A 26,605-nucleotide genomic window follows, 5' to 3' on the forward strand; every position below is an offset into this window, starting at 1 on the left:
ATGTTTAAGTAGTTCTAAGTTCTAGGGGACTGATGACCTCAGATGTTAAGTCCCATAGTGCTCAGATCCATTTGAACCATCTGAACATAAATTTTAGGTGTATTTCGACTGGCTTGGTTCTGCCATCCACCTCTATCTATGTGGTACCAGCCGTTCCACCCATTTGTGACCACTAAACTCAACATCCTGTAAAATCCCCACTGAATATTTTAGTCTTGTTTTTCCCCTGTTATTGATCAGGTCTACAGCTTCTACCCACACCAGATTAACTATTCCTAGATTTCCCTAAACTGTTTCTTCTTTTCGTAAACATTTTTCATCGACTTCTTTTCTCAACTATTCTTCACAGTAAATCTTCATTTCATAAAATATGTGACAACTTTGTTCAACATTCTTCGGTAGCACCACTATTCAAATCATTTCAGGTACCTTCCTCCTCGAATTTCTGAGACTCCAGGTTACACCTCCACACAGTGCTCTGCTCCATAGATAAGCTTTCATGAATTTCTCCCCGAATTTCAAATTAATATCTGAGACCTGGTTTCTTTAATCCATAAAAGTTTTCATCTGCGATGCCCGTCTACATCTAACAGACGCTTTAACCGCACAAACCTACGTAATTTATCTTCCTAGAAACAAGAAATTTGTTTTACTGCTGTGTCATTACCAATTTAGATATTAAGCAGGTCGTTAGACTATTTACTTCTGTTCTTCGTCGTCTTCGTCTTTGCTTTATTTACACTTAACCCAAGTGCATTCCATTCTCAACTGCCATCCATTCGCTTCTGTACTCAAACGTCTGCGAAATTAAGAGTTAAAATCTGCTCTCCTTGTACTTTTACTCTTCTTCCGAAATTTTATTTTACTGTCTTCTTTGCTTCTCTTACATACAAGCTGAACAACAGTGGTGGTAAGCAGCAACTGTGCCTTAACCTTCTTAAAACGAACTTGTCTTCCTTATCCTTCGAATTTTATTTATCTTACCTTCACAGATGTTGTAAACTATTCAAAAACTGGTTAAAATGTCTCCGAGCACTGTGGGATTTAACATCTGAGTTCATCAGTCCCCTAGAACTTAGAACTACTTAAACCTAACTAACCTAAGGACATCACTAACATCCACGCAAGAGGCAGGATTCGAACCTGCGACCGTAGCGGTCATGCGGCTCCTGACTGTAGCGCCTAGAACCGCTTGGCCACCCCGCCCGGCTGTAAACTATTCCATGGCTTCCCAAGTTTTTCAGCAGGCGGGCCCCTTCTTCAGTCGAAAATCCATGGTGGACCTCTCGTCAGTCAAGAGCACAGTAACTTTAAATTTCAGAGCGAAACCCATGGGAACGGAAAGCTTCTTAATGCACGCGCCATGTTCCCAATTAGTCTAGCATGCAAGAAACAATATCATTAACACACGGCTTTATGAGATTTTCTGCAATGGTATGAGCTTTGCCTGTTTTTGCCGCTCGATAACTAACCAAGAAAGAAGCTTTTACTGGATTTTTATTAACTGTTTTCCCATGAGTTTTTATGCAATGCTGCAAAAAAGCTAGTTCAGCACTCTTCCTTTTGAAAAACAAATCGATGTCTTTAGCCTGGAAATCCGGGTGAGTACCTTCAAAATGACGGTGCAATTTAACTGGAACCATTGAACTGTTCGGAAGGACTCGCGGAAAAATTACACTCTGAGCTTTACCATTCTTTGTCTCCATAAAGCCCATTTATAAATAGCTTTCGCTGTACTTACACTTCTTGGTTATTTCACGGGATATTGCAACCAATGGAGTACTTGCAGAGTTTTCACATAATAAATCCGACAAAGCTCGCTCCGCGCTTGCGTAATAGGTCTCAGTGCATCTAGCGCCGTGAGCCGGCGCACAAACGACCCACGTATTGTTCCGAAACAGTCGATCAGAGAAGCCGCATGCTCCGGCACTAAACTGTGTATTCGTTCTCACTTAGGAACCGCAAAGGATGCTTGAGAATACGACATGAAGTAAAAGTACACGTTTTTCACACGAAAAAAATGATGAATTTCGTTTTCACATTTTTACTCAATAATTTTACTCATTATTTTACACGATTTGGTGAAATGTGGCCGCGGACCCCATAGAAAGAGCCGGCGGACCCCTAAGGGGTCCGCGGACCACACGTTGGGAAGCGGTCCAACCACATTAATGTCACTAAGGCCTATGTTCGACGTCAACGTGCAGTTACACTCACAGACCGCAGGTAGCAGAGCTAGCAGTAGAGAGTTTATAAAGCTTGCCGAGGTTGATACGGAAATACTGCAGTCGTTGCCTTAATTGTGAAACGGAACGATTTATCTGACGTCCAAGAGCGCATTATCATTGGCTTTTGGGTCAAGGTTAGCACATTTCCGAAACTGCCAAGTTTGTAAACGATTTTATTGCCGCCGTTGTTAAAGTAGACCGTAAGTGGCCAAATGGCACTACCCAAAATTGGCGCCGGGACAGCTGTGGTGCACCTCAGGCCATAAATGACAGTGGTCAACGACGGCTGCGGAGCTGTGTATAGGTGAAGGATGTTCAACTACCGACTAACTGACCGCCAATATGAGCCGAGTGGCTGTTAACAGCTCTGGAGCTCTGCAGCAGTTGCCTGGTTCATGCAGCCACGCAGACTGCTGCTCATCAGAGACGAAGGCTGGAATTAGCACGACAGTATCGCAGCTGGACGTCCATTGAGTGGCAACAGGTGACCTTTCCAGATGAATCACGTTTTATGTTCCATCGTACAATCGGCTGTTAGTGTGTACGAAGTGAATCATCTGAAAGCAAAGGACGCATTCTGGATGAGGGAGTGTTATGTTTTGGAGAATGCTATCATGGTATTCCCAGGCTGATATCGTCATTCTGGAAGGTACAGTGCCGGGCCCTGTGGCCGAGCGGTTCTAGGCGCTTCAGTCCGGAACCGCGCTGCTGCTACAGTCGCAGGTTCGAATCCTGCCTCGGGCATGGATGTGTGTGATATCCTTAGGTTCGTTTCGTTTATGTAGTTCTAAATCCAGGGGACTGATGACCTCAGATGCTAAATCCCATAGTGCTCAGAGCCATTCGAACCATTTAAAGGTACAGTGGATCAACACCAGTATGCAACTGTCCTTGGGGATCATGTCCACCCCTACTTGCTGTCTGCTTTTTTCTCCACACAATGACATCTATCAGCAGGACAACGCAACGTGTCGCACAGCCCATGGTGCACGAGCGTGGATCGAAGAGAACTTTGATCAGTTTACCGCTCCCACATAGTTACCAAACTCTCCGGATTTAAACTCAATCGACAATCTGTAGGAGCATTTCAATCGTGCTATTCGTGGTATGGGTCCTCCATACGTAATCCTAGGACAGCTGACACAGCACTGGAGTCGGCATGGCTCCATATCCTTGTCGGTACATTCCAGGAACTCACTGACGCTTGCACGTCTCGCAGCGGTGCGAGCTTCAAAAGATGGTTATTCGTACTATTTACAGGTGGTCAGGCGACCCATGTCAGTTAAATGGGAAGCGGCGGAGACTGGTGAATCGAGTCGTTGAGTGCACGGAGACAGCGAACTCGGAGGTAACGTCGTAGAACCACTGGCAAATTTTTAAGTCAGTGTAAAGATCTCATTTCCGGTCCGTAAAGTAGAGTCGCAAAAATTACGGAAAAATACTTCTTCAGTTACGTTTCGTTTCCTACCTCGGCCTCACTGCACATAAAAATTATGCGCAAATTTTTCCATTCATTAATTACTGATGTTTCTGAATTAATTTCTACCGTCAAGTGCTTATTCTGTATCGCTTGAGGGTGTGATCTCATAGTTCCAATGCAGACATGAAGACACTCACGCGAGAAAGAGAAGCATTGAAAGCTGCATCAGACCAGTGGTTATCTACATCTACTTAATATGGCGCAAGCCACGTGGCGTTATGTGGCGGACAGTACTTTTGGTGCCCCTAATTGACCCGCTCTTCCATTCACGAACGGCTGGTGGGAAGCTTGGCTATCGGTAAGCCTCTCTGTAGGCTCCAATTCCTCGAATTTTCTTGTTGTGTTCATTTTGTGAGACGTATGTGGGTGAAAGTAGTATGTTGTCATACTCTTCCTTGAAGTGGTGTTTCGAAATTTCAAACGCCAACTTCTCCATAATCCACAAAGCCTCGCTTGTAGCGGCTGCCACTGAAGTTCGTTGAGCATCTGTGTAACTCTCTCGCGGGCTAAACGAACCAGTGGCAAAACACTTCTCTCTTCGTTGTATTTTCACTCTCTTCTTCTATCAATCCTACCTGGTGAGGATCCCAGTTTGATGAACAGTACTCAAGAATCGGTCGAAGGAATTGCTTCTTTAGTAGATGAATTACGTTTCCTTAGGAGTCTTCCTACGAATCTCTGTCTGGCATCAGGTTTTCCTGCTATACAGGGTGTTACAAAAAGGTACGGCCAAACTTTCAGGAGACATTCCTCACACACAAAGAAAGAAAATATGTCATGTGGACATGCGTCCGGAAACGCTTACTCACCATATTAGAGCTCATTTTATTACTTCTCTTCAAATCACATTAATCATGGAGTGGAAACACACAGCAACAGAACGTACCAGCGTGACTTCAAACACTATGTTACAGGAAATGTTCAAAATGTCCTCCGTTAGCAAGGATACATGCATCCACCCTCCGTCGCATGGAATCCCTGATGCGCTGATGCAGCCCTGGAGAATGGCGTATTGTATCACAGCCGTCCACAAAACGCGCACGAATAGTCTCCACATTTCGTACCGGGGTTGCGTAGACGAGAGCTTTCAAATGCCCCCATAAATGAAAGTCAAGAGGGTTGAGGTCAGGAGAGCGTGGAGGCCGTGGAATTGGTCCGCCTCTACCAATCCATCTGTCACCGAATCTGTTGTTGAGAAGCGTACGAACACTTCGACTGAAATGTGCAGGAGCTCCATCGTGCATGAATCACATGTTGTGTCGTACTGCCCAAACGTTCACACAAAATCTGTGTTGATGACGTGATCGCACAATTGCGTGGAATTGGTCCGCCTCTACCAATCCATCAGTCACCGAATCTGTTGTTGAGAAGCGTACGAACACTTCGACGGAAATGTGCAGGAGCTCCATCGTACTACGGTACGTGGTCCTCAACTGGGTCCTCCACGGCCTCCACGCTCTCCTGACCTCAACCCTCTTGACTTTCATTTATGGGGGCATTTGAAAGCTCTTGTCTACGCAACCCCGGTACCAAATGTGGAGACTATTCGTGCTCGTATTGTGGACGGCTGTGATACAATACGCCATTCTCCAGGGCTGCATCAGCGCATCAGGGATTCCATGCGACGGAGGGTGGATGCATGTATCCTTGCTAACGGAGGACATTTTGAACATTTCCTGTAACATAGTGTTTGAAGTCACGCTGGTACGTTCTGTTGCTGTGTGTTTCCACTCCATGATTAATGTGATTTGAAGAGAAGTAATAAAATGAGCTCTAATATGGTGAGTAAGCGTTTCCGGACGCATGTCCACATGACATATTTTCTTTCTTTGTGTGTGAGGAATGTCTCCTGAAAGTTTGGCCGTACCTTTTTGTAACACCCTGTATAGCAGGAAAACCTGATGCCAGACAGAGATTCGTAGGAAGACTCCTAAGGAAACGTAATTCATCTACTAAAGAAGTTGTGTCGTACTTGTAAAGGCACATGTTCTAGCAGCACAGGTAGAGTATCCCGTATGAAATCATGGCGGTGAATCGATTGCGTGCGGATTCTTGTCAGCCCAGACATGTTGAATGTGAAAATTTACTATTTGAATCGAGGAAGTACAGTACATACTGACGAAACTAAAATGAGCTCTGACATGGAAACTAAGCGTATCCGGACACATGTCCACATGTACTGTAATACTTCAGTAAATAGCTTCTACTTAACTTTGTTCTTTTCTACTACTGTACTCCAGGATCATAATTAACAACAACTATCTTTCTTGAATACAAATGACTCATTAACAAACATTAACTGGGCTATACAACGAAGCAATTCCTTCGACCGATCTTTTCTTTATTTCTTGAGTACTGTTCATCAAACTGGGATCCTCACCAGGTAGGATTGATAGAAGAAGATGTTGTATAGTTGAGAAAGATAACACAATTCTGGTATTACGTGCGGAATACATGGGCGAAGTAGAGGCTGCGAACTTAGCGAGCTGAAGGCTGTTCTAATCTGACTTCGCTCACGGCCTGTAGCTGACTCGGCCGGTGCGATCTGTAAGTCTCTCTTTGTGCCATACGGCGGCGTTGCAAGCCCAGCGAGTCCAGAGAGGTTTCTCTATCTTCTGGCGTTGATACCTTCTTGTACAGATAATGGCCTAATCTTTTCTTTATTTGTGCGTGAGTAATGTTTCCTGAAAGTTTGGCCGTACCTTCTTGTAACACCCTGTATATTTTATGTTGTCACTTAAGGTCACTCTGGGTAGTTCTTCCTATATGTTGTACGGTAGATACCATTTCCAGCAATTTGTCATCAATAGTGTAGTTGCACAGTAGTGGCTTTTGATGTGATGATCGATGGCAGCATGTCAAGACCTCACACAAATGCAGGATGCTTTTCGATTGGTACCCCTGAGATTTGCAGTGGGATGATAGAGGCTATCACAAGTGGGGTGGTTGTAAGAATCTGAAACGCATAAATTCTCTAGAATCTTACAGGTATCTAATTTGTGGTCATGATGCATTTCCAATACTATGCTATTGTAGTTGCTTTTCTGTTCCGCCATCAGTTATCTCAATATTTACATTTCAAAGATGGTTGAAAGGAGGGACCGTATTACGATCTTCAATGGCTAAACAACCTCGGAGGACCGAATTCTCTGTCATTTCCGTTTTGGCCCCTTTATTGTTATGAATGACGGATCAGATGATTTCGAACTGCTTACTGCTTTTACGTGACCAAAACCTCTTAGGGTTTTTAGTCAGATTAGATAACAAAATTTTACTTTCAACATCATAGAACGGTTCTCTCATTGTCCTCCTTGCGCTCATTTTCGGTTCGCACGGTTATTGCTCCATATGTTTTTACTTCCCTTGAATTTGTGATGAAACTCTTTGTTTACGTAGTAGCTTTTTGACGCAGCTATAAAGCCAGCAATGGAGCCAACAAGAACAAGACGCAGCTGTGTTGTAGGTGGTTAGAAAGGTGGTGGTAAAACGAGAGATGGGGTCCCTCCACGCCCGCACCAAAGTGGTGACCAAACCAAAAGTTCTACTGTCAGCTCCGTCAACTTGTTAGTTATCTAATAGGTGGATCACAGGATGCTGGGCTGTGATGTTATCCGTTCGTCTGGGTAAGACTACGCATTAACACGGTCCATCAGGTGATAGATAGTGCACGAAACGCGAATGAGGGTAGCAATTTGAAGAGTAGAGGGAAAAAAGTGCCAAGGCTCGTGCCGTGGGGGAAAAAAACCCTCTGTGACAGTGGGATGGGTAGTGAGAGCAGTAGTGGCTTACTAGCTGCGATAGTTCTTGCAAGATTGGGTTTCAAATTACTTCCGGGAATTCAGCCATGTAACACTTCCAGCGACCGCCGATATTTCGGCGGGAGAACACCCCGCCATTTTCAAGGCAAACTGCAACGGACAGGCGGCGTACATGCAAATTTAATACCTCGGTTCTCGGACTGAAGCAGGAAAGATAACACACACACTGAACACTAGTGCCACCAAAGATGACCAAAGTCAGAGCTATCGATAGTGAGACTATGAATCCTCAGGTGAGGTAGCATTGGCTCTGTCCCTCTGTTGTTTGATGACGAGGGAGAGAGCCGGATTCCAAACAGAGATTAAACAGAAACCTCCACCCCTGTTAACGAGGTTGCTTGCTAATTTAATCTCAACTGCCTCCCTAATAACACTGTCCCAATAGCTGGACGTGCATGCCAAAATCTCGGTGTTATTACATAACATGGGGTGACCAGTATCCAAGCAATGTTCGGCAATAGCAGATCTATTTGGCTGCTGTAATCGTGTGTGCCGTTTATGCTCAGTACATCGGTCTTCCACGCTCCTGATAGTTTGGCCAATATATGCCATGCCGCAGCTACAAGGAATACGATATACACTCGCCTTACATAGTCCAAGATCGTCCTTAACTGAACTCAAAAGAAACAGAGGGAGAGAGTAAATGCTACCACCTGCGAATTCATAGTCTCAATATCGATAGCTGTGACTTGGTCATTTTTGGTGGCCCTAGTGTTCAGTGTGTGTGTGTGTGTGTTGTCTTTCCTGCTTCAGTTCGAGAACCGAGGTATTAAATTTGCATGTACGCCGCCTGTCCGTTGCAGTTTGCCTTGAAAATGGCGGAGTGTTCTCCCGCCGAAATATCGGCGGTCGCTGAAAGTGTTACCTGGCTGAATTTCCGGAAGTTATTTGAAAGTTGTATACGCCAGGAGAAACTAAGGTCTCACAAGGTTGGGTTTGTGAGTACGGGTATCATGCATCATTACCGTGGCAGGCGATGGCGATGTATTCGAGATTGCTGCAGTTGCTTCATTCCTGGAACAATCAGGAAAGTCATATATTAGTGGGAGATCGGCCGCGATGGCGATGTATCCGAGATTGTTGCAGTTGCTTCATTCCTGGAACAATCAGGAAAGTCATATATTAGTGGGAGATCGGCCATAGATCATCTCACTGTGTGTGTGTATGTGTGTCGGGGGGGGGGGGGGGGGGAGGAGCTTGTCTGCCTGTTGTGTACTGTACGGCTTCCCTGCGTGGTGACAGTTTTTCGGCAAGTGTGTTCCAACTGGATATCCAGTAATGGTGGCTGATTAACAGGGGCTCACGTGTACCGTTGTGTTTGTGTGAAGTTGGCCATGGATGTTAGGTCCTTACAAGCATGTCTTTTGGTCTTTTATGTTTGCATCTATGGCTGTGGTCGTAGTTCCCCAGATTCAGAATAAACGGGTTCTGCGAATGTCTTGAGTTTCTGTATAGTCAGCCTTGTGGTGAGTTTGTGGATTATGTCCGTGAGAGGTGGTGGTGTCGTGTAGCTGAGTAACAAGTAGCTGGAGTGGTGGTGGTGTTGTGCCGCAGGTGGTGGCGGCGCGACTGCAGAGCGCGCGCCTGCCGTGTGGCCAGGCGACGGCCGGCGGCGCGCAGCGGTGGTTCCGCGGGGACTCCCCGGTGCTGCCGCTGCCGCAGCCGCCGCGGCTGCTGCTGGAGGAGGCGCACCTGCGCGTCGCCACCGTGCTGCCCAACGACGCCGGCATGTGGCGCTGCGAGCGCAGGGACCCCGCCACCGGCGCTCTGCTCGCCGCCCCGCCGCCCGTCCGGCTGCTGCTCGCCGGTGAGTCGGCCCCCGTCCATCCATCTCTCTGGCAACTCGAAAGAAGAATGGAGCTAACAGACGTGAATGTTACTCAACCATCAGTTTAACACACTACTGGCCATTAAAACTGCTACACCAGTAAGAAATGCAAATAATAAACGGGTATTCATATATTACATTACACTAGAACTGACATGTGACTACATTTTCAAGCAATTTGGGTGCATAGATCCTGAGAATTCAGTACCCATAACAACCAGTTCTGGCCATAATAACGGCCTTGATACGCCTGGGCATTGAGTCAAACAGAGCTTGGATGGCGTGTACAGGTACAGATATCCATCCAGCTTTAGTACGATAGCACAGTTCATCAAGAGTAGTGACTGGCTTATTGTAACGAGCCAGTTGCTCGGCCACCAGTGACCAGACATTTTCAATTGGTGAGAGATCTGGAGAATGTGCTGGCTGGGGCAGCAGTCGAACTTTTTCTGTATCCAGAAAAGGCCCGTACAGGACCTGCAACATGCGATCGTGCATTCACATGCTGAAATTTAGGGTTTCGCACGGATCGAATGAAGAGTAGAGCTACGGGTTGTAACACATCTGAAATGTAACGTCCAGTGTTGAAAGTGCAGTCAATGCGAACAAGAGGTGACCGAGACGTGTAACCAATGGCACCCCATACCATCACGCTGGGTGAAACGCCAGTATGGCGATGGCTAATACACGCTCCCAATGTGCGTTCACCGCGATGTCGCCAAACACGGATGCGACCATCGTGATCCTGTAAACAGAACCTGGATTCATCCGAAAAAATGACGTTTTGCCGATCGTGCATCCAGGTTCGTCGTTGAGTACATCATCGCAGGCGCTCCTGTCTGTGATGCAGCGTCAAGGGTAACTACAGCAGTAGTCTCCGAGCTGATAGCCCATGCTGCTGCAAACGTTGTCGAACTGTTCGTGCAGATGGTTGTTGTCTTGCAAACGTCCCCATCTGTTGACTCAGGGATCGAGACGTGGCTGCACGATCCGTTACAGCCATGAGGATAAGATGACTGTCATCTCGACTAATAATGATACGAGGCCGTTGGGACCCAACACGGCGTTACGTATTACCCTCCTGAACCCACCGATTCCATATTCTGCTAATAGTCATTGGATCTCGACCAAAGCGAGTAGCAATGTCGCCATACGATAAACCGCAATCGCAATTGGCTACAATCCGACCTTTATCAAAGTCGTAAACGTGATGTTACGCATTTCTGCTCCTTACACGAGTAATCACAACAACGTTTCACCAGGCAACGCCGGTCAACTGCTGTTTGTGTATGAGAAATCGGTTGGAACCTTTCCTCATGTCAGCAGTTTGTAGGTGTCACCACCGGTGCCAACCTTGTGTAAATGCTCTGAAATGCTAATCATTTGCATATCGCAGCATCTTCTTCCTGTCGGTTAAATTTCGCGTCTGTAGTACGTCATCTTCGTGGTGTAGCAATTTCAATGGCCTGTAGTGTAAGTCATAGTTGCAAAATATCGACAAGCATTACTCACAGAAGAATGGAAACACTGGTAGAATCCGACTTCATGAGAGGCCACTTTGGATTCCGGAGAAACGTAAGAACACATCGAGCAACACTGAACCTACGACTTTTCCTAGAAGATAGTTTGAAGCAGGGCAGACCGACGCTTACAGTGTTTGTAGTTTTAGAGAATGCTTTTGACTCTGCTGACTGGAATACACTCTTTGGAGTAATAGATTACGACATAAAGTCGCGTAGGGGGAAGGCGACCATGTTGAACATGAACAGCAGTACTGCATAAAGGCTGGACTCATCGCTGATCAAAATTTCATGCTTCGAAAGAAGAATGCCTTTATTGCTCTATATGAACTTAGCCGTTTACATACACACTATGCGATCAAACGTATCCGCAACCTGGTTGAAAATGACTTACAAGTTCGAGGCGCCATCGGTAATGCTGGAATTCAATACGGTGTTGGCCACAGCTTCCACTCTTGCAGGCATACGTTCAGTCAAGAGGTTGAAGGGGTTTTGGGGATTGGCAGCCAATTCTTCAAGCAGTGCCGGCCGGAGGGGGCCGAGCGGTTCTAGGTGCTACAGTTTGGAACCGCGCGACCGCTACGGTCGCAGGTTAGAATCCTACCTCGGGCATGGATGTGTGTCATGTTCTTAGGTTAGTTAGGTTGAAGTAGTTCTAGGTTCTAGGCGACTGATGACCTCAGAAGTTCAGTGCCATAGTGCTCAGAACCATCTGAACCATTTTTTTCATCAAGGAGTGCTGCGCTGAGGAGAGGTATCGATGTCGGTCGTTGAGGCCTGACACGAAGTCGGCGATCCAAAAAATCCCAAATGTGTGCAGGCCAGTCCATTACAGGGATGTTATTGTCGTGTAGCCACTTCACCACAGGCCGTGCATTATGAACAGGTGCTCGATCGTGTTGAAAGATGCACTCGCCATCCCCGAATTGCTCTTGAAGAGTCGGGAGCAAGAAGGTGCTTAAAACATCAATCTAGGCCTGTGTTGTGATAGTGTCACGCAAAACAACAAGGGCGGCAAGCTATCTCCATGAAAACACAACCACAACGTAACACCACCGTCTCCGAATTTTCCTGTTGGCACTACGCACGCTGGCAGATGACGTTCACCGGGCGTTCGCCATACCCACACCCTGCCATCGGATCACCACATTGTTTACAGTGATTCGTCACTCCACACAACGTTTTTGCACTGTTATATTGTCCAACGTTTACGCTCCTTACTCCTAGCGAGGCGTCGTGTGGCATTTACCGGCGTGATGTGTGGCTTATGAGCAGCCGCTCGACCATGAAGTCCATGTCTTCTCACCTCCTGTCTAACTGTCATAGTACTTGCAGTGGATCTTGATGCAGTTTGGAACTCCTGTGTGATGGTCTGGATAGGTGCCTATCTACTACACATTAAGATCCTCTTCATCTGTCAACTGTCTCCGTCAGTCAACAGACGACGTCGGTCTGTACGCTTTTGTGCTGTCGTGTCCTTTCACCTTCCCACTTCACTGTCACATCAGAAACAGTCGACCTAGGGATGTTTAGGAGTGTAGAAATCTTGCGTGCAGATATATGACACAAGTCACACCCAATCACCTGACTACGTTCGGAGCCCGTGAGTTCCGTGGAGCACCCCATTCTGCTCTCTCACGAGGTATAATGACTAGTGAGGTCGCTGATATGGTATACCTGGCAGTAGGTGGCAGCACAATGCACGTTATATGAAGAACGTATGTTTTTGTGTGTGTCCGGGTACTTTTGATCACGCAGTATATCTATCAGCTAACGTTGCTCGTAGATATCTGGATTAGTGTAATATGCATTATATTACGAGTCATTCCATTTCTGTAGGATTACTTACTGATTTGCAACAAGTCGAGCCGTCATGCAATACCACCGTCCACACACTTTGAAATTCTGAAAGTATCAAGGATAAGATAAAGAGAGCAATCATTATTTACAACTAGTGCAAAAGTCACACTGCAGTTATAAAAGTCAAAGGACATTAAAGTTAAGCTAGGGGAGCAGCGTTCTCTAAGGAACCTTTTTACCGGTCAGCGCTCGAAAGATCCATAAAGCACCCAATACAAATAAAGTACAGAGAGAAAACGCGGAAATGCGAGTTTTTCTTTTAGCAAACCATAGTACGAAGTTACTTCTTCTCCTTACTTCTTCCTCGTAGAGAGCTGTCGTCGTTTCACCTCTGAGAGTCTTGTCAGCCAGGGCAGATGCATCGAGGGACAGAGAGATTTCGGACTGATTCGCAATTAGCCGATCCCGATGGTCGTTTTGTGCCACCACTGACTAATTCTGCAGTCACTTTGGCATCAAGCTACACTTTACTGTGATGAGATAGAGGCACAACCACGAGAAGATGCGCAGGGACACAACGTCATTTTATAGAACTTCATAACATCAGCCTTCATTTTGAAGGCTCACCCCACGCCCCTCTTTAGCATTAGCCGTCCTTTATTTCAACACCATGACAAGCATGGTATGACTTCGTGATTGCTTTTGTCTTATTTATATGATTATTAGAATGTTACCCCAGACCTTTTACCAGGTGGCCAGGTTTTACTAGAATAATATTATCATTACTTCTCAAATGTTTACTTTATGGAATAAACCGAATTAATTGTAACTCTTGTTTCATCTGATAGTCATTCAATTCTCATATCATTATTTTGAAGGGTATTTAAGTGTGTCAAATACCGAGCCTAATTTCCACATCTCGAACTTTGAATCATGCGACTGTAAGTTAACACCTATCCCAAATTTTATTTAATCTGCACATTTAGCAAGCAGTAAAGGCAACTGAGGAAAAATTTGGAAAGGGATTTAAAGTTAAGGGAGAGGAAGTTATAACTTAACAATTTCCTGAAGACATTGTATTTGTCAGAGCAGTCAAAGGATTTGTAAAAAGAGTTAGATGGTATGAACAGCATATTCAACAGAGTTTATCAGATGAACATAAATAAGACTAAAACAAGGGTAATGGAATATTGGCCAGTTTAATCATGAAATTAGATTAGGAGGCGAGACACTAAAAATAGTATGGTAGTGGTGGCCTTCTTGATACTAATATTTCCATTTTTTCCTACTTTCTCTAAACTACTAGACATAAATACTAATTTTATGCACAAAACTAACTTTCTCCAAGACTAAAAAATATTTTCATGGAAACAACTTACTTATTTTTCACTTCTTAGTTTGCTGTGAACTTAATTAACTTTGAGTCCATGTAACATGTTCAGTTGGATAACTTGCACTCAGTCCTTTTTCGCAGTGATGCAGTAACTATTTCAACTGTTTTGAACAAGTAGGATAGAAAGATAGTTTACTTTAAAAAATTAATGAAACAGAATAAGAAAAAGCAAGTTAACTATACATGTATTTGGGAAAAATGCTAAGAAAATAATTTATGAAGCATCATTAAAACACCTTTTTGTATTGAAATGGTTGGGTGTCATGCTTAAAAAATACTACCATTGAACCATTGAAAAGATTTTCGAGAACTGAGTATTATTTTAAGCATTTATATATACTGCTTCAATCTCACTGTAAAAAAAAACATCTCTTTGGAACTTTCCGAGATTTTAGTTTTCCCACATTTTCTTCCCATTTCTAGAATAAAATATCCTTCATGTTGGTCACTTTCAGGCGTTGTTGATGTTTCACAGATATACTTTTAATCTACTTTGCTATGATTAGAAGAAAACTATCAATAAACTACCTCTACAGTTAACAACCGTAGTTGTAACTTGGAGCTTGTTCCATACAAGGTTGACAAGCTTTGAAAATCAACCATTGAAGGAAATATTTGAAGCAAAAATCCACCGCTTGGCATCTGTTAAGAAAGAATGCACTCAGACACGGGAAGTCTCTTGGAAGATAATTTACATTAGTTGGAGTATCTTAAAACACCCAAGACTGATAGGAGATCAAAATTTAGGCTCAAGACAGGACAGATGAACTACATAGCAATACACAAATGAATTCCGTCATGTAACCAGGGAAATCAAAATTTTGACAGACTAAATGGACTGCAAAGGGATACCAATAACTGGACTTCAGGAAATGAGAAACGTTGATCAAGAAAGAACAGAACCAGAAGGGTATAGACTTTATAAGGCGATACCAAGAAAAGGAGTAATGAAACAACGCCTACAACTCAGAACAGGATTGGTGGTCAGTCTCAAAACAACTTAATCTGTAATGGAATTTAAATCTCAGTATTAAAGGCTATCAACACATGCAAAAAAGTGTATACTAAAAAATTACCATAGCCTATTTAACGATAAAACCATAAGAAAGAACATAGAGAAGATGTCGATGAATTTTGGTAGCTTTCAGATCATAAAACAACAAACATAAATAAAAATCACACCATAACTATAATTTGAGACTTTAATGCCCAGTTAGGAAGGGAGAAGAGATATAGCGTTGTAACAGAGAAATGGTCAGCATAAAGAAAACCAAACATGAATGGCATAAGACTGGTGGTATTCTGCAGAAACCATGACATGGTCTCAAAGTCAACAGAAGACCAAATACACTCCTGGAAATGGAAAAAAGAACACATTGACACCGCTGTGTCAGACCCACCATACTTGCTCCGGACACTACGAGAGGGCTGTACAAGCAATGATCACACGCACGGCACAGCGGACACACCAGGAACCGCGGTGTTGGCCGTCGAATGGCGCTAGCTGCGCAGCATTTGTGCACCGCCGCCGTCAGTGTCAGCCAGTTTGCCGTGGCATACGGAGCTCCATCGCAGTCTTTAACACTGGTAGCATGCCGCGACAGCATGGACGTGAACCGTATGAGCAGTTGACGGACTTTGAGCGAGGGCGTATAGTGGGCACGCGGGAGGCCGGGTGGCCGTACCGCCAAATTGCTCAACACGTGGGGCGTGAGGTCTCCACAGTACATTGATGTTGTTGCCAGTGGTCGGCGGAAGGTGCACGTGCCCGTCGGCCTGGGACCGGACCGCAGCGACGCACAGATGCACGCCAAGACCGTAGGATCCTACGCAGTGCCGTAGGGGACCGCACCGCCACTTCCCAGCAAATTAGGGACACTGTTGCTCCTGGGGTATCGGCGAGGACCATTTGCAACCGTCTCCATGAAGCTTGGCTACGGTCCTGCACACCGTTAGGCCGTCTTCCTCTCACGCCCCAACATCGTACAGCCCGCCTCCAGTGGTGTCGCGACAGGCGTGAATGGAGGGACGAATGGAGACGTGTCGTCTTCAGCGATGAGAGTCGCTTCTGCCTTGGTGCCAATGATGGTCGTATGCGTGTTTGGCGCAGTGCAGGTAAGCGCCACAATCAGGACTGCATACGACCGAGGCACACAGGGCCAACACCCGGCACCATGGTGTGGGGAGCGATCTCCTACACTGGCCGTACACCTCTGGTGATCGTCGAGGGGACACTGAATAGTAGACGGTACATCCAAACCGTCATCGAACCCATCGTTCTACCATTCCTAGACCGGCAAGGGAACTTGCTGTTCCAACAGGACAATGCACGTCCGCATGTATCCCGTGTCACCCAACGTGCTCTAGAAGGTGTAAGTCAACTACCCTGACCAGCAAGATCTCCGGATCTGTCCCCCATTGAGCATGTTTGGGACTGGATGAAGCTTCGTCTCACGCGGTCTGCACGTCCAGCACGATCGCTGGTCCAACTGAGGCGCCAGGTCGAAATGGCATGGCAAGCCGTTCCACAGGACTACATCCGGCATCTCTACGATCGTCTCCATGGGAGAATAGCAGTCTGCATTGCTGCGAAAGGTGGATATACACTGTACTAGTGCCGACATGGTGCATGCTCTGTTGCCTGTGTCTATGTGCCTGTGGTTCTGTCAGTGTGATCATGTGATGTATCTTACCCCAGGAATGTGTCAATAAAGTTTCCCCTTCCTGGGACAATGAATTCACGGTGTTCGTATTTCAATTTCCAGGAGTGTAAGCTCAAAACTCGGGAACATCTATACTAAAAAAGAAGGAGAGTGGCACCTGGATCATGTCTGTGCGGATAATTTCCACAGAAAATCTACAGTGTGAACTTTCTGAGACGGACAGATACTGGATCATACAGTTACATGATCAAAATAAAAATTAAATTCGCCCCAATGACAAAGAAAAAATTCGACCCCAAAAAGAAGGGAACTTATGACTCTCATAAATTGATAAGCAACAAGCAAAACGAAGAATAAAGAAGGAATATAAAAATAACAGATGAGTTGGAGGAAGTAGTTCCCAGTTAAAACAAACAGCTGAACAGGTAGTCCCACTAAATCAAAGGAAAAAGCACAAATGGTAGACAGATGAATGTAATAAAACACTGGTAGACAGACACAATGGGTAAGCCTGGTTAAGGTACCAGAGTCATAAATGAGAAGAATCACGCTTGGAACTAACAGAGCAACGAAAGATAATTCAAAAAATTATAAGAAGGGTTAATGAAAATGCTGTACTCCTAGTGATAGAAACTAATACCAGTAAGCATAAGGGACTACTATGAATATCAGACATCTACATTTATATGTCCCTCCAACATTAATGTTAAAGGATAAGGATAATAAAATGGCCAAAAGCAGTAGAAAAATACAGAAATGTTAGCAGAAACATTCAAAAAATTAGTAAATTGCGTAGATCCTCAAGAACTACTACAAATAAACACAGATACCCCTATTAAAACACCAAGATCCACGAAGCATGCAGAACTTTGAAAGACCTGAGAAACTATAGAGCAAGGGGGAAGGTCAAATATTTACGGATCTTTGGAAATATGTAGCAGAACCAGTGAAAGTATCATTACACCAAAGCGAAGTGTAAATCTGGAATAAGGATCAACTGCCAGACCATTGGACTACAATTATAATCCGCCTAATACGCAAAAAAGGAGGCAAATCAAAACTACAGAATTATAGAGGAATTTACTTTTTCGACATACACAAAAACTCGTGCCAAGAATTCCATACAGTCGTTCTAAAGATCACCCGGAACTGGAACCAGGAGAATACCAAGGAGGGTTTAGGCCCTGGAGAAGCTTCCCAGAACAGATTGTCACTTTGAAATTGGTAGTGAATTTCTACAAAAGAAATAACAAAAATCTTTGTAACTTTAAAATAAGCTTATGATTGCATCCAAAGCTCTTCGGCGGTGAGGATACTGAGGGATTTCATAAACATGATCAACTTTATCCTAACAAACAGCAAATCTAAAATAAAGTTCAGAGGAGAAATATCTTAGCCTTTACGATGAAAACAGGGTTGAAAAATGGAGATGGTTAATCGTCATTATTTTTCGCTTGTGCACTCAAATACGTGATGGAGGAGTGTTACGAGGAAAATCCTAAAAACATAAGATTTGGAAGCAAAAAAGATCAAATAAACTCAAATAGTTTGGGGTTCCGTTGATGACTTAACGTTACTGGCTAGTAACATTTTAGGACAAATAACAAATATCATGTAAGAAGCCTGCAAAATATAGCACAAAAAAGGACTCCATATATCATTCGAAAAGACTGAGATAATGGTTGCGTATCCACTAATAACCAACCATTTAAGAGTAATAACAGGAAAGTAAAAATAATAAAACTATTTAAATTATTAGGAGATATTTTAACATACATCTTGGGCAAGAAAACTGCATGGCAAGTAAGAACTAACAAAATGATAAAAGCTCAGGAATTAACACGGTATACACATAATAAGAAATATCTATCAATTACAACTAAATTATAACATTACAAGACGATGGTTCAACCAGAGGTAACATGCAGAAATGAAATTCATTTCAATGTCACCCAGGAGAACTGAGTCAATAAAATTGAAAAAGCAGAGAGAACGATACTTGAAACATGCATAAATCAGAAAAATCAACAAGATAGACAATTGGCGGATAGTGCTAAACGAAGTGGTGTACAGCGAAGTGGAGCCCATTACGATGCTATACGGAAAAAGGATATCTGTTTGTGTTTGTATTATGAGGACACAAGATACTAGAATCAAGATTATCAAGAAAAATTATAGAGAAACTTTGAACATCAAGCGACAAGTAAGTTGGATAAAAAAGGTTAGGGAGGATATGAAAGAGCTAGAATTAACCTTGAAACTGGAAACATAAAATTTAGATTCAAAACAAAAACAGAAAAACGACAAACAATAGAAAGAGTATTTACAGATGAGGAACGACAAGAAAGAATAAAAAGATACCGGGAAATTCGGAAAGAAAACCTATTGAAGACGACCAGAAAATGATTGACTGAAGTGATCCAATGACACCGTACCAACGAAAGAAGAAGAAGATACGGTGTGTTACGAACATAAATGTTGCTTTGCAATTGAGGGTACTTTATGGACCATTTGATTCCCTTTAGTATCTAATATGAAAACTGGTAATATGATTCGGTGTTACTTAAGCTCAAATTACATTAGAAAGACGATAGTCTCAAGTTATCCACTCATGCAGTTTTTGCTGAGTAGCCGGCCGCTGTGGCCGAGCCGTTCTAGGCGTTTCAGTCTGGAACCGCGCGTCACTGCGGTCGTAGGTTCGAATCCTGTCCTTAGATTAGTTAGGTTTAAGTAGTTCTAAGTTATAGGGGACTGATGACCTCAGATGTTAAGTCCCATAGTGCTCAGAGCCATTTCAACCACTTTATGTGGGTAATTTTTGATTAAGTTTGTTCATGTGATTGACACAAAACATAAAACTGATTGTGAATAATGTTGTAAAAAGTGTGAACTCGTTGAAAAATGGTGTCATAGATGAATGATGACTATTAGAAGGCTAGATCGAATAACAAATGGAGGAGGTAGCCAACTGAATTTAGGTATTTATGGCAGAGCTCGACTAAAACAAGGGAGCGGCTGATACAACACAACCTTAGGTATCAAGGAATTGTCAGTTGGATTCTGGAAGGAAGTGTGTGGAGTAAATATTGTAGATGGAGACCCAAGGTTTGAATACTTTAAGCAGCTTCAAATGGGTGTAGGCTACGGTGGTTATGCGGAAATGAAGAGACTTGCACATGACTGACTAGGATGGACGCCCGTATCAAACCAGTCTGAATTGAAGACCGCAGCAACTACTACACACCTCTTCATCTTTATTGCGCCTGCTTCAAATTCAGGCGTCCATACTTAGAGATGAGCAGCTATGTGTACAGGGAGTCGTTCAGCGTTTCGAATATGCATTTTTCGACCCTCCATCAGAAAGGAAAACGAATTCGTGCGAACACACTTGGCTGCCCTCGCATTTGGTATTACGCAAGCAAAACACCCTCCTGTGACGGCTGCACACTGTCGGTGGATGTGGACTACAGCTATGCTTTTAAACGTCCCGACAGCCGGAAATTTGGTGGTAAAGTCAGGAGAATGGGTTGGCCAAGCTGGAACGATCTTTTCATCCATCCTGTGCCTCGTAGTTTCCGCTGCATCGTTCCAATCCATACTTGTGGTTGCAGCCAGAACTCTAGCATTCTTGGATATGTTCAACGTATGAGACAAATTACGCGATGTACAGCTCCGCAGGTTTAATTCTCTGCACTGCTGCCCACTTAAATCAGTGTCAGTAACGGTCGCCAGCAACACTTTGACACACGAGAAGGGGTCAAACTGCTCTCAGCTTTCGCAATGATTCGGGTATCTGACCACTGGACTGAAATATCTTGACCGTGGATACTGGTCCATAACAATTTTCGCCGATGGTCTCCACGCAATACAGATAAGAATATAGTCCGAAATCAATAGGAAAAAATTCCAACAAAAATATCTCACCCAAATATCCACGGAAGAAATAAGCTGAGCAATCATTAATGTGAAGGTTCTGGAAGGTACTGGAAAGAAATTGGTGCCATGCCAACTCTAGCGCCATGACCAGCTCCGCTAGTTCAATGGGGCGATCTACCAGATCAATGGGGTCCCTCACGTTCTCGATTGGGTTTAATTATGGGGAGTTTGTTAGCCAGGGGAGTACGGTAAACTTATCATGGTCTCGTTGAACCACGCACGTACACAGCGAGCTGTAAATCGTTGCATTGTCCTGCTGGAGGATGTCATCGTGCTGAGGAAAAATTAAACCGCATGTAAGGGTGATTCTAAAAGTGGCAGGGGTAAAATACAGGGAGCGAAGGGCTATTTACAATTTGTACAGAAACCAGATGGCAGTTATAAGAGTCGAGGGCAAGAAAGGGAAGCAACGGTTGGGAAGGGCCTGTCCCCGATGTTATTCAATCTGTATATTGAGCAAGCAGTAAAGGAAACAAAAGAAAAATTCGGAGTAGGTATTAAAGTCCGTGGAGAAGAAATAAAAACGTTGAGGTTCGCCGATGACATTGTAATTCTGTCAGAGACAGCAAAGGACTTGGAAGAGCAGTTGAACGGAATGGACAGTGTCTTGAAAGGAGGATATAAGATGAACATCAACAAAACCAAACGAGGACAATGGAATGTAGTCGAATTAAGTCGGGTGGTGCTGAGGGAATTAGATTAGGAAATGAGACATTTAAAGTAGTAAAGGAGTTTTGCTATTTGGGGTTGGTCGAAGTAGAGAGGATATAAAATGTAGACAGGCAATGGCAAGGAAATCGTTTCTGCAGAAATTTGTTAACATTGAGTACTGATTTAAGTGTCAGGATGTCGTTTCTGAAAGTATTTGTATGGAGTGTAGCCATGTATGGAAGTGAAATATGGACGATAAATAGTTTGAACAAGAAGAGAATAGAAGCTTTCGAAATGTGGTGCTACAGAAGAATGCTGAAGATTAGATGGGTAGATCGCATAACTAATGTGGAGGTATTGAATAGAATTGGGGAGAAGAGGAGTTTGTGGCACAACTTGACAAGAAGAAGGGACCGGTTGGTAGGACATGTTCTGAGGCATCAAGGGGTCACAAATTTAGCATTAAAGGGCAGCGTGGAGGGTAAAAATCGTTGAGGGAAACCAAGAGATGAATACAAGAAGCAGATTCAGAAGGATGGTGGTTGCAGTAAGCCCGCATCTCGTGGTCGTGCGGTAGCGTTCTCGATTCCCACGCACGGGTTCCCGAGTTCGATTCCCGGCGGGGTCAGGGATTTTCTCTGCCTCGTGATGGCTGGGTGTTGTGTAATGTCCTTAGGTTATTTAGGTTTAAGTAGTTCTAAGTTCTAGGGGACTGATGACCATACATATAAAGTCCCATAGTGCTCAGAGCCATTTGAACAATTTTTTTTTTCGTTGCAGTAAGTACTGGGAGATGAAGAAGGTTCCACAGAATAGAGTAGCATAGAGAGCTGCATCAAACCAGTCTCAGGACTGAAGACGACAACAACAACAACAACAACAACAAGGGTGGACATACTGTCCAAGTATAGATACATATCTCTGTTGATATGTCGTGCCTTCCAGCATTACGACATCACCTAGGGAATGTCACGCAAAGGCCCCTCAGTGGACGTCATGGTGCGGTATTCTAGTGCAGATTCCAGTCTTCGTGCTCGATGAACAGCATTCAGCATTAACACATGAACCACGTATCTGCTGCGGTGGTCCATACGAAGCAACGTTCGCTGAACGATAGTTGAGGAGACACTACTGGTAACACTATGGCCACGGTGCAAAAAAGTGGTCCAAATGGCTCTAAGCACTATGGGACTTAGCATCTGAGGTCATCAGTGCCCTAGACTTAGAACTACTTAAACCTAAGTAAACTAAGAACATGAAACACTGCCATGCCCGAGGCAGGATTCGAACCTGCGACCGTAGCAGCAGCGCGATTCCGGACTGAAGCGCCTAGAACCTCTCGTCCACAGCGGCCGGCGCCACGATGGATTTTGACGGTAAGGTGCTGCACGTATATTCGTCCGTACTGCAGTCTCATCGGATCCGGCTTTGGATAGCGCCAGTTCGCTATGCACAGTGCACTTGAACTACAGCGGCGTACGACCAGTTTATAAACGTAGCAGTTTCGGAAATGCTTTCACCCTTCGCCGGAAAGCCAATGACCACGCACGTTTGGCAGTCAAAGAGCTTGCTCCGTTTCCGCGTTACGAGAACGACTGCACTGTTTTCCGCGTCCTCCGCGATGCGTTCTACGTACCCTCCACTAATAACGCTGCCACGTGCCGTCTGGTAATGGTCAATACACTTTGACGTTGCCCACAGGCGATGGTCACATGAATGCGACTGGACCGCTTGTAATTTATCGACCTCTATTAAACTTCCCAGATTAGTCTTGTTTATTAAAACATGACCATCCAGGTTGTTCATTGACTCCACAGTCTGACCCAAACTAGCTGTTCTTATCGGGAACTTACATTCTCGTTTAAAGGGAATAGACGCCTAGAGAAATGGGAAGTGACAAAGCAGATTTACACACATACAAAAGGGATCACATTTTTGGATTCTCTCAGTCTTCCGTACTGCAATAAATTAGTTGATCACTAATCCTCTGACTTCAGGGGGCTCTACGGTCCACGACTTGCTACCTTAACACTGCGAGGGACTCCACCCAGGCTCCTTGATTTAAGGAGGTCTATATCACTCCAAAGGAACTATCCAGGATTTAGACTTTCCAGACAGTCAGAATCAGGAGACATTTCAGCTGTCATTTCTTGTTCCCGCTTCTACAAGATACTGCTCTCTGTCAGGAGGTTTAGTAGTTTCTCTGCAACAGGTGTTTAAAACACTATCCATCGTACCATCATAGGGAAATCAATCATCTAGAGTCGATTGCTCCTCATAGAGAAATATTTCCATCTTGATTCGACCTGCTATGGCGAGACTATTACCTTCGAGTATTTAGGAGGATTAGAGAGAGGTTGGCCAGGCTAAGAAAAATCCCCTTTTCCCAGCTATCGCAAAATGGCCCTGAGCATAGATATTTCTCAGAGCAGTTACGTCGCAGTCTCATTATAGGGATATTGTACTACAGTAACTTGTGTAATCCTATCGCCGAGTGAATCTTACGTAGCTCGTTTGCAAAAATAAAGTTCGCTATCTTCTTCCCAAATATCACCCCTAAATATATATCTGTAAGAAAGATCTGCAATATTTTTATTTAAACATTGTTTTTTCTGCTTCAGCAGTCGAATTATAGGCACTGAATAGTATTCGTTTCCAAGAATTACATTCCAAATGTAATTATGTGAGATGAATCAAAGATTTCTTGTGTCAGTTTACTTCGGTTAACCTCAAGATGAACGAGCGCAACTATCACTGGCTGGAGTGTTAAATTTGTCAAGTACAGAAGACTACTATTTGCGTAATTTGTAACGCTTTTTTCAACTTATGCATGTTGTTGTTGTTGTCTTCAGTCCTGAGACTGGTTTGATGCAGCTCTCCATGCTACTCTATCCTGTGCAAGCTTCTTGATCTCCCAGTACCTACTGCAACCTACATCCTTCTGAATCAGCTTAGTGTATTCTTCTCTTGGTCTCCCTCTACGATTTTTACCCTCCACGCTGCCCTCCAATACTAAATTTGTGATCCCTTGATGCCTCAAAACATGTCCTACAAACCGATCCCTTCTTATAGTCAAGTTGTGCCACAAACTTCTCTTCTCCCCAATCCTATTCAATACCTCCTCATTAGTTACGTGATCTATCCACCTTATCTTCAGCATTCTTCTGTAGCACCACATTTCGAAAGCTTCTATTCTCTTCTTGTCCAAACTAGTTATCGTCCATGTTTCACTTCCATACATGGCTACACTCCAAACAAATACTTTCAGAAACGGCTTCCTGATACATAAATCAATATACGATGTTAACAACATTCTCTTCTTCAGAAACGATTTCCTTGCCATTGCCAGTCTACATTTTATATCGTCTCTACTTCGACCATCATCAGTTATTTTACTTCCTAAATAGCAAAACTCCTTTACTACTTTAAGTGTCTCATTTCCTAATCTAATTCCCTCAGCATCACCCGATTTAATTTGACTACATTCCATTATCCTCGTTTTGCTTTTGTTAATGTTCATGTATATTCCATCACATCTCAATTTTTTTTTCAAAATATTTCAGTATTCACAATTCATAGTGTGTTTTCTTGAGCTTGGTAAAACAGAGATTAAATAGAATTTTGCAATGATTTCGTAATAGATTTTAAATTTCAATTCAGAAAGAAATCACTCCTATTCATGATTTTCTAATGTCTCAGTGAAAATAAATTAGATTCAGGATTTTCCAAAACAATTCATTTTTCTTCTCCGGAACACTATGCACATACTATTGCCACGAGTGCATTTTAACATTCATGTGTCTGTAGGCGTGACTATCACATAACTGGGCATACAACATTGCCGTTTCGTTCTGAAACAGTGTACACTGTTTCATTAACATAAACCATAGCATGTAATAGGCGCTTCCGGCGAATTCAACATAATTATAAACACTGTTTTTGTTACATAATACCCAAAATAAATGAGCTCGGGTGGATACTTAACCATATGTCGTTGTTGCGATAACAGACACAGAGAAAAGCGGCTGTATCATTAGAATACACAGCACAGGCAACATGAGCAGACGGATACAGAAAATGTTGTGTTACAACGCTACACGACCTACTCAAGCAACTCGTCGCTAATTACACGTTTGCGTTAGGTAATGTCGTAAGAGGAGTAGAAAATGGGACGCTGCTCAGTAGAGCATGAACGATATCCGTTGCCTTACTTCTGTGATAATATTTTCTATCAGCATGACAAATTTACTATACAAATCAACAGCGCTTGTTAATCTGGCAACAACGTGTGTACCTCCGTGAGTCTGTCACTCACAATTTCTTCCCACCATGTTCTACTAAAGCAAATTAGGTACCCTGCTAACATCATTGCTTGACGATTTGCTTACGCGTGGCTGTTGTGGTAATTTATTATACCAGTCTCTGTGCGTGGACCCATACCAGTAACCGAAATTCAAGCTGTGAACTGCAGACCTTCAGTCGTGCATGTTACAGTCCATTGGTACAACATTAATGTCGTGTCGTGGTGTGGTTAAAGCAACTGATCGTACAGGATTGACAACGCAAGAGCGTTCAACAGATTCAGCCCTTCGAATACTTGAGTCAGGATCCTCTTTTGCTCAACACTTTCGTTTCATCATATCGGGCGGCCGCACTGTACAAATTCTACTGCGGCCCTTTTTCTCTGCTAACGGTCGCACTCGCCAAGTCACTGGAACAGGCTGGTGAATGCGGTGCTGAGGAAATCGTTCGACGTACGTGAGACGCGTCTACCTCTTAACGCTGCTGCTGAAGAATACTAAAAATCCTTGTCTGCCGTTACCCGTGCAGATTAATAGGACCCCATTTCAGTGATTTCGTTGTTGGTGGAGTATCTGATCTTGTTCTGGTGCCAGCATAAACACAAAACGAAACGTAGTAAACGGATGAAGTAGGAGGCAGTTCTATATGATGTGCCTCACGACAGCGTCAGAGTCAGAGTACTACGTAAATAAACAAACGTAACTAATAAAAAATGGTCAGAGACAGGAAAATAGCAGACACAACTGAATACTGACATTCTCGACGCAAGTAAAAGAGTCCATATCTTAACAACGTTTTATTTACGGACATATTATTGCAGAACAGTTTTTACCAGTTTTCACCACTTATATTTCCTGTAAGAATATGAGACACATTTTTTTGTACGAACTGTGTAAATGACACTGATAGTTGGAAGTCCCTCAGGGAGATCGTGGCGTTGCGTTTACTGTCACTTTCAGCCCTGGCAGGAATCCACTCACTCTTGG

At 43.8% G+C, this 26,605-nt stretch overlaps 1 protein-coding gene across 1 annotated transcript in view; it reads left to right on the top strand.

The window, feature by feature from the left end:
- LOC126335854 (hemicentin-2-like) overlaps positions 1-26,605 on the top strand; it is a 546,546-nt gene that overhangs the window by 10,634 nt on the left and 509,307 nt on the right. The window contains exon 2 of the mRNA XM_049999325.1: positions 9,081-9,333. Coding sequence (XP_049855282.1) covers positions 9,081-9,333 — 253 coding nt within the window. The remainder of the gene's footprint in view (positions 1-9,080; positions 9,334-26,605) is intronic.

Source organism: Schistocerca gregaria, chromosome 2, assembly GCF_023897955.1.
Source record: "Schistocerca gregaria isolate iqSchGreg1 chromosome 2, iqSchGreg1.2, whole genome shotgun sequence".
Classification (NCBI taxonomy): domain Eukaryota; kingdom Metazoa; phylum Arthropoda; class Insecta; order Orthoptera; family Acrididae; genus Schistocerca; species Schistocerca gregaria.